Source organism: Anneissia japonica, unplaced genomic scaffold (genome assembly GCF_011630105.1).
Source record: "Anneissia japonica isolate Jap-2015-1 unplaced genomic scaffold, ASM1163010v1 scaffold12709_len137458_cov225, whole genome shotgun sequence".
NCBI lineage: Eukaryota > Metazoa > Echinodermata > Crinoidea > Comatulida > Comatulidae > Anneissia > Anneissia japonica.
In genome coordinates this window covers 39,825-50,004 of record NW_022710664.1, presented here as the reverse complement: position 1 = coordinate 50,004, position 10,180 = coordinate 39,825, and the positions used below count along the sequence as shown (strand labels likewise).

Sequence of the window (10,180 nt, the reverse complement as noted above, 5' to 3'; positions counted from 1 at the left end):
GGTTGATATCAGTCAAAACCGTGTTAGTGGTTTACGTAGCCAACTCACAACTCAATTTGAGATCATTGCTGGGGTGCGCCGTGAAGACGGCACACCTCTGAACCAGCAACAGCAGATACATCGACCGGTAAGGCCGGTTAGTGAGATAGTCAGGTCACTGAACGAGGCTTCCGGGGTAGGAAAAAAATCAATCAAAATTTTTTCATCAAAATTTTTTAAAATATTGCTTTTTCTATAGTCAGCATTATATATGCACTAAATGGCAAAGTGAATGCTTTACAATTGTTTCTTTTCCATTATTAATGCTTTCTGTTGGCTCTGATACATGTAACATGCATGTGAATTTTATATTTTTTTCCTTTTCGGACTTTCCATTGTCATTTTCATTTCACTTTGAATTTGTTATTATGAGCAGTGGGGTCCGGATGAAAACTGGAAGCCCTTCGCACAGTGTCTTCAGTGTGTCCTCTTTCGGGAGTTCAAACAGCGTCTTCAGTTCGTTGACACTGTTTGGGTAGTGTCTACAGGCGGATTTCAATGCATTTTAAAGTGTTAGATCAATATTATCAATGTGTTGACATGTAATTCTATGTGATTTCAAGTTATTTGTAAGTACCGAATCTTTTCAGCATTTTATTGTCTTTGAAAGTCGCTGGCTAATAACATAAGATACTTTTTTTAGAATCGAAAGCAAAAAAAAAAGCTTAGTTTTAATTGTGTAGATTAGCAGATATTTCATTAAATAAATATTCATATGCATTATTATTCATTTATAAATCACTTTTTTGACATATTTTCTCTACTACTTGGCTGTTATGATATCATGCTTGGGTGATTACACTATCCCAAGACTAATGGTTTATGAATATACACTAGCCCAGGACTGGTGAATAATTATTTTCTAGTCCAGTATAGTAACTAACTTGATTACATTATTACTTTGATTTGCTTTATCTAACACTTTTTTTTTTCTCACTTATTCCCCTTACTCACCAATTACTAACAGACCTCTAAGCATTTCGAGCTACCCAAAGTTATCAACAGCGACTTGTGCTTTTTCTGCGGCAAGCGTATCTACGTTATGGAGCGTATGAGCGTTGAGGGCCTGTTCTTTCACAGTTCGTGTTTCAAATGCTATTACTGCGGAATCTCACTGCGTGTCGGTAGCTATAGTTACACCCCAGATGCTGAGAATAAACAAGAAGGTACGTTTAATTATTTGGTATTTTCCATGTAACTTCTTTTAATATTCTACATAAAATTATAATCATACAAAGTAAATATCTACAAATTAGTTAGATATTTGATTTGCTTATTTTTTGTAAATTTAATAAAAGTTTTATTCAATTAAAATAAGGAAATACTTTCGTCACAAATTTTAATGTGTAATATTAAAATGTTTTTTGTTCATATAATTTCAATTGGTTTATTAATTGAGATGATGAGCTACTTAATAAATTGTTTTTTATCCTCAACACATTTTTATTAGCATAATACATTGGGCCAAAAACAAAATTCTAAAAAAGCCATTGCATTTCATTGGAAAGATTGCAAGCATGACACAAACTTTGGGCTGGTGTAAAATTGTATTTTATAAATGTTTATCTCTATTTTATTAGGACTATACAATAATGTGATTGACCCATTCAGCTACTGTATATCCAATTTTACAGGGAAAAAAGGTTTACTTGTTTTTCTTGTTGAAATTGGCCTAAGATCAGCTGTTCCTAATCTCCCTGCCAGGATGTAACAATTAGTGCCCGTAATCATGTTATCCACTGTACCATTGTAGGTCACAGGTCAAGTTAAGCTCTTTAAGGCTTGTTTAAGCACCTGCTCTGTTTGACTAAGTTCAGAAAGATTTCAATAATGATTATTGGTATAATTTAGACCTTAACAGGATGGGACTGTTTTGAGTGATTCTGTCATTGGTTTAAAAATTATTTTTAGAATTTGTAACTTATGAATGGAAAATTTATTTTTAGAATCAATAATGATTTGTATTTTAGTAATTAAGATGAAGTGTACATTTTTAATATAGATATTAAGATATGAAATCAGTCTTGACTAATTTATACAGTAACTAATTTAAATCGTTCATTCATTATACTAAATCATAAATTAAGTGTACTGTTATTAAAATGAAGTTTTAATTAATTGTAGATATTTAAATATAAAGTTAGGAATAATTGATACTTTAAAACTACATTTATTCCTAATTCATTAATGATTATTAATTTTATGTAAACTTTTTAAATCAATTTTTCAATTTGGGTTAGTCCCTTCTATGCCATTAAAAATGTAAATATCCTGAAATTATCTATTTTTTGAGTAGTTATAATTAATTTAAAATTCCTGTATGAAAATTTTAATATTTTATTAGAATAATATTTTGTGTGGGTAACTTAAAAGTAACATAAGGCTCTATATATAAATCCCTATTTAATAATGTGGTTTGTATGTAAAACATTAGATTGGAAGAAATGTATAAAACCATATTAGAAATGGATGCATTTATTTTTTAATCCTAAAAATTGCATGAATAAAATAATTAATAATCATGTTAAACACAACATTGTAAAAAGGTTTAATTGTGCAGTAAATATACCTCTGAACATTTTGGAGAGTGAATGTCGAAAGTACTATATTAATTTACAAAATATAGATACCATTTCAATATCTTATATTGGGATTGTCTCGCGGTATACTGTCCAATTCACCACCAGAAAAACCCTACTGGAAATAAATTTTCTGGCTTTTGTGTTATCTTTGGTGTATGTCACAGTGAAGAAATCCATTCCAATTCAATGCTAATTAATAAGTAGTAAAATTTGTTAAATAATAATAAAAAAGTAATTAGTGATTTCGGTATTAATTAATAAGCAGGAAATATAATAATTCATATAAATACACGAAAATCATTTTTTCCATGTAGGAAAGTTTTTCTGTCGCTTACATGTTGGCAAACAATTCACAACTCGCAAGAGGCGCATCGAGGATATGATAGACACCTCTGTACAGATGCCAGATGTCAAGATAACCCCATCAGCCGAACCACAGCAACCTTCTGACAACACACCTAAGGTGCCAACAACACCTACAGACACATTGGTAGCACCACTACATAAGAAATACAGAGCAACACCTGAGAGAATTGGTAAATGAAATGTTACTTTTTAATACTATGTGCCTTGCTACAATTGCAATCGACTGCAGTTCTTTGACACCTGTTAACTCAGTTCAGTTCGTTCCTCCCACTGATGTCAGTCACATTCAAGAGGCAGTCTTCTAACATCCAAAAATATGCTGGGTCCGACTCCATTTCTCCATGAATATCTGTCTTGTTTAAGACACTTTACTGTTTTTCATCTACTCTTCGATGTTTTAAGCCGAGGACACACTGCATCGTCAAACGGTCAAACCAACATCCACTGATGAAGCCACTTCCTTTCTTTTTGAGCACTTTATGATGTGATGCCATTTGCTGATTGTTAGTGGCAGTCTGGGCAGGTAGTCGTTACGAACGAACTGCTGTACTTGCCTAACTGCTGTACTTGCCTCATCTCATTGCAACGTCTTTGAAATCACGCCAGCCGATGAAATAATGTGCCCCGCTCTAAATACACTGCTTTTGTCAATGCTTTCTTGATTTCTTTACACGATGTCCAACTACAGTAAGCTTCTGCTGCACATTTTTTTTAATGAATTTTTGGGCCATGTCAGTAAGCTTCTACTGCCTCTGATGATTTCCTATCATTAAGTTCACTGTAAGTAGCCATTTTTCAGACTGATGGCAAAACTGGTGCTAGTAGTATTGAACAGAAAAGGCTCCCATAAACAAATGTAAGGATAGTGTTTTAAACAGAAAAAAGAATGGATTCAGTTTTAAACCAAAAAAATTTGTATATTTTTATAATCACTTTATGCAGTTGCAACATCAAGTCATCTTCATCTACCAAAACGATTTTTGTTTTGTTTTAGAACTAAATTACATGATAAACTTTACCGCTTAAAACAAAATATGCATTGTTTTTTTTTAAATACAGAACTTGAGAATATGCATGCAAACATCAAGGCTGGGCAAGTGGAAGTTTCGGAGGAGGAGCTAGCACTGTACAACCTCGGCAGCTCCATGAATATGGACTCAGAGGACATTAGGTAAACATTGAACATAATACTAAGAATACCAAATACGATTTCAGATTGATTTTTTGATTGTAAGAAATTGAAGAATGCCTAGAGATTCATTTATCATTCTGTGTAGTTTTTATATATTATAAAGTATTATAGTAATTTTTTTTTATTTGTATGGCGAGACTTTTATATACCATGTTTTCTATTACCCATCAATTGATGATGATTTCTAATAAATTGAAATTTAATGTCATGAAATAATGAACATTTTTTATAACAAAAGTATTTCTATTTTTATCATGCCTGCCACTGCCATGAAATTGCCAAATAAAGTACTGTAGTAATAATTTGAGGTTTTTTTCTGTAATTATGTTATAAGTCAGGCTGCTGAAGGAAAACACTTTTGATATGTTGTACAATTAATTGTTTTTAAGTTTTTAATTGTTTATTAATGAGCCCCTTTTCCTCTCATTTTTTTTTAAATATTTAAAAATCTATTAAACCTTTCCCGAGTTTTTCGTCAAACACCCTTTTTATGTCATAGGAAAATCAGTTGTACATCATATCAAAGAATATTTAGCTTTAGGGCCTGACTTTAAGACCCCACAAGACCATCGCACGACAAATCCAATTCCGCTCCCTGTGAGCACCAGACGATGCGACGCCCTCTGCTGATTGTCGGTGGCTGTCAGAAAGGATTGTCATCAAAAACGATCCGTAGCGCAGTGAGTGCCTGGCCTGTTGTTTAATTTATATCCATCAAAAGCTTAAAATTTAAAAGTGCCATTTGTAACTTGTTTACTTCGCATACTCCATTTTTTTTTTTTTTTTTTTTTTTTTTTTTGGTACGACTTAATTTTTAAGTTCACCTTTGTTTAGGTGCTGTTGGCAGAACCATTTTTCTAAATCTAATTTTTTCCCATCCTCCTGGCAATGTTTCAAAAATGTTTGCTAAATGTGGTATAAGAAAGTCCCACCCCTAAAACAGAGAGTTCTTAGCAAATGTTTTCTGCTACAGCAAAATTTTCTTGAGAAGTGGTATCAGTAGTATTCCATCTATTTTCTCTCTTTCTTAACACGTAAAGTTATATGCTATATTAGAAATGTAGAACAAAATGTAGAATTTCTGCAGACGGCGTGTCAGCAGCTAGAGTCAAGTTGCCCAGTTGCGAAAAAATTGCTAACAGACACAGTGAGCGACACACAGTATAGGAAAATATGTAGTGGCTCCTGCTATACGGCACATAATAGGTCGTGAATGATGGTTGGAAGACTACTACTTTTCGGATTACTAGGAAATTGAACTTACGATCAGAATGGTTGCTAATTCTCCAAAAGATACAGGCCCCCAAATAATGAGGCTTTTTAGACCTAGATTACTACTGTGTATCTGCAGCTGACTTAGGCAGTGCAAGTCTTCAATCTGCATACTGCGAGTGAACTCTAATTTCACAATGGATTATGTGAATTTATAAGCTAGGATGAGTATAAGAATACTATCAAAAGTTATAATTTGGCTTTTGTCATGGGCAATGTTTTTAAACCATTACATTTACATATTTTTATACTGATCTCTTGCTTTGTTACACCAAGCAAATCTCACATGACCTTACTGGTACATGATCATTGAATGGTTGCATGGAATTAACAACAGTGCTTATTCTACATCCATACATACTTAATGCCTGATAAAACTTCCATTTAAAAATATTGTAATTAATATGGTGTTTCTCAGGTGAGTTTTGATAATCTCGGTTGAAGAATTGAGTAGGAAAATTCATATGAAAAATTTGGTAATATGGTGTTATAGTAACTATTATTATGGGTAACTATTATTCATGATTTTCTTTCAGCTCTTCTGAGTATTAAGATGCTATGTGCTACACTATTACATATTGTTTATGAAGAGTACCATATTTATGTTGCTTAACTATTCTCCGTTTCACAAATCACTGATTTGATTTTCTTGCAGTTCTTCTGAAGATGAATATGACGCCGAGATTGAGTATGAGTACGAAGGCAAGAACACTCCCTTAGGTAGGCTCTCTACAATGGTTGACCCCGTCGGGGATGGCACGGAGGAAGACATGTTTGAAGATGATGAAGAGTACTATGAAATTGAGGAAGGTGATGAAGAATATGATTATGAAGATGAAGAAGGGGAGGAGGAAGATGAAGGTCTGTGATCACAATGGACACTGTTCCAAAATCTTAATCTTCAAAATCTTAATTTGTTAGAAGTGTAAAGCTTTGTCTACACTATCAAATTTTATATGACAAAAAATTGTGATGTGCCCATATATGGGTACGGTGACGTCATATCACATATTATCAAATTGTATTAAAAAAAAGTTGAACGTGTTCAACACTATGTTCCATCACATTTTATGTGACGGTTTTTTGATGAAATTTGATAGTGTAGACAAAGCTTAACGCTGAATCATATTTCAGTCACAAAGTCAAAAAAATGTCGTAGAATATTAGTTTGTTCTGATATATGTTTCTTTGTAAGGCCTAGGATAGGTCTCACACAATGCAGCTACCATAGCCTACTTTTTGTTCCTCAGGTGCACACATTGGTTCTGAATCTCTGCAGTAATTAGTGATGGACAAATCATAAATTGTTATGATGGAAATTTAAGCTCTAGATCATAGCAGTAAAAACCCTCCAAATATAGTTTATCAGCAGGCTGTTATCTGTATTGTATGCAAATATACGAGTCCACAGGCTTGCATATGTGTTCTAAGAGACATCATAATGGTTGATGTGTTCATTGTTTGAAGTTCCAATTAAGTAAGGAAAATACATGAACTGAGTCAGTATATACAGAGATATGGTACCCAACTTTAGCAAAGGGTTTGTTTCTATTCAATTCATTTAAATTAATTAAATTCAAATTCTCACATAGCCTTTGTACTTTACAATTTGCAAAATACCTTTTAAAAAAATATATAACTAATCGAAAAACTTTCATGTTAAATGGTTGTTTACAGATAATTACGAAGTGATTATCATGTGATAATGTTTTTATACAGCGGTGGTCCCATAACGTTACCCAGGATAAGTACCTGGGTAGACAAAAGTAGTTTTTTGTCTAATTTATTTCAGATTTATATTTAATTTTTGCATACTTTTTGCAGATTCTGAAGAAGAGGAATACTCTGATGAGGAGGAATCTGATGAAGAATCTGAAGAGGAATCTGAAGAGAGTGAGGAAGGTGATGGGGAGGTAGAGGAAGACATTCTTAAAGATAAACCTCTTGTTTTACAAAAGAAGTCACAATTTTCCCACCAAAGAAGTATGACAGATTTAAAGCGGCAATGGTTAATGTCACAAGATGTTATAACAAAACCATGGCGCCCTCCTTCACTCGATCAACTGGACAAAACTGAAACAGAAGAGGTTATTGGTGAAGACATGAATGTTGAAGAAAAAGACATTGAACCAATGGAGATCAAAACAGATAATAAACTGGAAACCGATGATGAAGTGACCAACCCTAATGAGAAAGGTGATAAAGTTAGATGGCAAGATGCAATGGCAGCTGCAATAGCATCATATGAAGATGATCTCGGAAGCAATAGATGGCATGAATCTATTGGCAGAGTTAAAGAGGCAAAGGAAATGAATGACAGAAAAGTAGAAGCTGATGCTTCTGATGTCACTGTTCTCAGAGATAATGAATGCTCCTCAAGGACTTCTAGTGCTTTAAATAAGTCAAATGATTCTGCAAACCTTGGGAAAAGAAAACCCAAGGGTCCATCACATTCGCAATCTGTCTCTGCACTCTCAGAAATAAGTTTGACAATTTCAACTCCGTCCAGCTCAATACCATCTTCTCCAGTATCATCAATTATCTTGGAATCTATGTCTTACCAGGAAGACAGTTTAGGGGAGTACTTGAAAACTAGTCCAAAATCAGAACTTGACAGCATCTCAGGGTCACCAGTTATAGAGTCTTCCAGTGAACAGGCAGATATCTCTGTGAATAAAAGGGAAAAATTGGGCAGTACTTTCCAGGAAACTCTTGAGAAAGAGTTTCCAGATGAAATGGTGTCTCTGTCACCTTCTCCAGAGCGGGAACCTACTCCGTTGCCAGAAGAACCTGTACAGTCTCCGCAATCAGAAAAAGGTATTGAACCATCTTTGCAACACAAAAGACCTAAATCTATCTTATCACCCAAGTCATCTTCAACTCCATCAATGTTAACAGACAAATTATTAGAGACTAAGACGCGACCGCAAAGTATTGTTTATGGTTCTTTCCACGATTCATTAAAGGATGTTCCATCTATCGATGATGTAGAGGATGAAGTTCTTGAATATGAGAGTGTAGGCATGGTCATGAAAGATCATGATTTAATGAATATATCTGATAGTTCTCATCTTAAAGTGCCAACCCTGCGGGTAGCATCTCTCAAAACAGACACTCTAAGAACGAAAAATAAAAGGAAAAACTCAACTGGAACCACCAGGGTTATTTTAGACAAAAGGCGCGAGGCTTCTGTTTCTCCACGTCGGTCTGGTGGAATTAGAAGAAGTTTGCCTTCTTCACCTAGTGAGAATTCATCCCCTACGATAACAAAGACTGAGAAAGAAAAGGCAAGACAACTACTGATTGAGAAAATTGAAGGACCTCCTATCACTCCAGATGTTTGTCCTGCTGGGGATGTATCGAATGAATTTGCCAGTAATTCTTCTGAACTTGTTACTCCAAAGTCTCCAGATCTTAACCTAATTAGATATGAAAATGGCATTCCTTCTTCAGAATCTAGATCAAAGGAAAAGCGTTCTAGATTGAGTCGAATGAAACTTAAAAGAACAAAGCGAAAAAGCACATTGAGTGATCGAGAAGGAACAACAGAAAGAGTTAAGAAAGACCGAAAGGGCAGGAAGTCTACAGAATACGCTGGCGATTCTGCAGAAAATACCTTAAGTCTAGAGCAGAAGTCGAGGCCAAAGAGTGACAAGGCACCTATTGTCAGTATTGGTAATGAGGTCGATGGAGACCTTTCAATGCCAGATGTCGTTGCTGGATCAACGCCAAAGTTTGGCTCCAAATATCACAAACCAGGTTTGTCTACGGAATTATAGTTTGAAAATCATTTTATAACATAATTATTATAAGGTTATTGATTTATTCAGTGAACCGCTATAATATGTAAAAAGTAGACTGCAAATACAATTTTCATTGATATACTAACTATTATTATGAAAACAGCGTAAACATAAACATGTGAGTTTGTAGGACAAGCATGCATGCTGATTGGTCAGTTGTTGTGTGGTAGTCCAGGAATGCCATTGCATATAAATCCAGTGACCAGACTCCTCGCATTGTATTTTCAAACAAATGTCTGCATCTATGCAAATTATATTTAATTTTTAAGAATTAATCAGCTATGAATAGTTTTTCATAGCCTAGAATTCAACCATTTTCTATTATGTTATTTCGATAGCCCGTCGACTCACGATTGACCCGAAGTTGAACGCAAACATTGATGATCTAGCTGAATCCAGTGATGAGGATGAGAATGCAAATCAACCAGTTGTTGTTGCTGACTCCAAGCCAAAGAAATCCCCTCGTAGAATGTGGGGCAAGAAGTTTAAGGTGAGGAAACGATGGTTTACTGTCATATTCTGACAGAGTACATGTCAAATATAGGTGAGGTATATATTGTATAGGCTACTAATAATTATAGCTGTATTTTTATGTGGGTGTAGCGTACTTGTTATATGCGGATATAAAGCATAAATATCAAACAACATTGGATAGTCCTATGTATTTTATTTATATAAAGCATTGTCAACCTTGATTGTTATGCAACATTTAAACAAGTATTAACTGATGTTTTCATTTCTCAGGATTATATTTCAACAGATTTTAATATAATATCAGGTGTAGCACATTTTTTTTAGTTTATTGTCGTACATTAGTATTTTGAAATTCAAAGACTGTAATTTACTATTGATTCTTGTATTTAAGTAGTAGAAATATTTATAATATTCCTATATTTGTATTTATATATATATATATATATATATAT

The 10,180-nt window shown here is 33.9% G+C and overlaps 1 protein-coding gene across 1 annotated transcript in view; it reads left to right on the top strand.

Moving 5' to 3' along the window:
• Positions 1-10,180, top strand: part of LOC117107084 (protein-methionine sulfoxide oxidase mical3b-like) — a gene marked incomplete in the record, with an annotated part of 51,245 nt that overhangs the window by 20,168 nt on the left and 20,897 nt on the right. Inside the window, 7 exon segments of the mRNA XM_033248619.1 lie at positions 1-127; positions 1,007-1,205; positions 2,936-3,157; positions 4,047-4,158; positions 6,107-6,312; positions 7,276-9,210; positions 9,593-9,744. Coding sequence (XP_033104510.1) covers positions 1-127; positions 1,007-1,205; positions 2,936-3,157; positions 4,047-4,158; positions 6,107-6,312; positions 7,276-9,210; positions 9,593-9,744 — 2,953 coding nt within the window.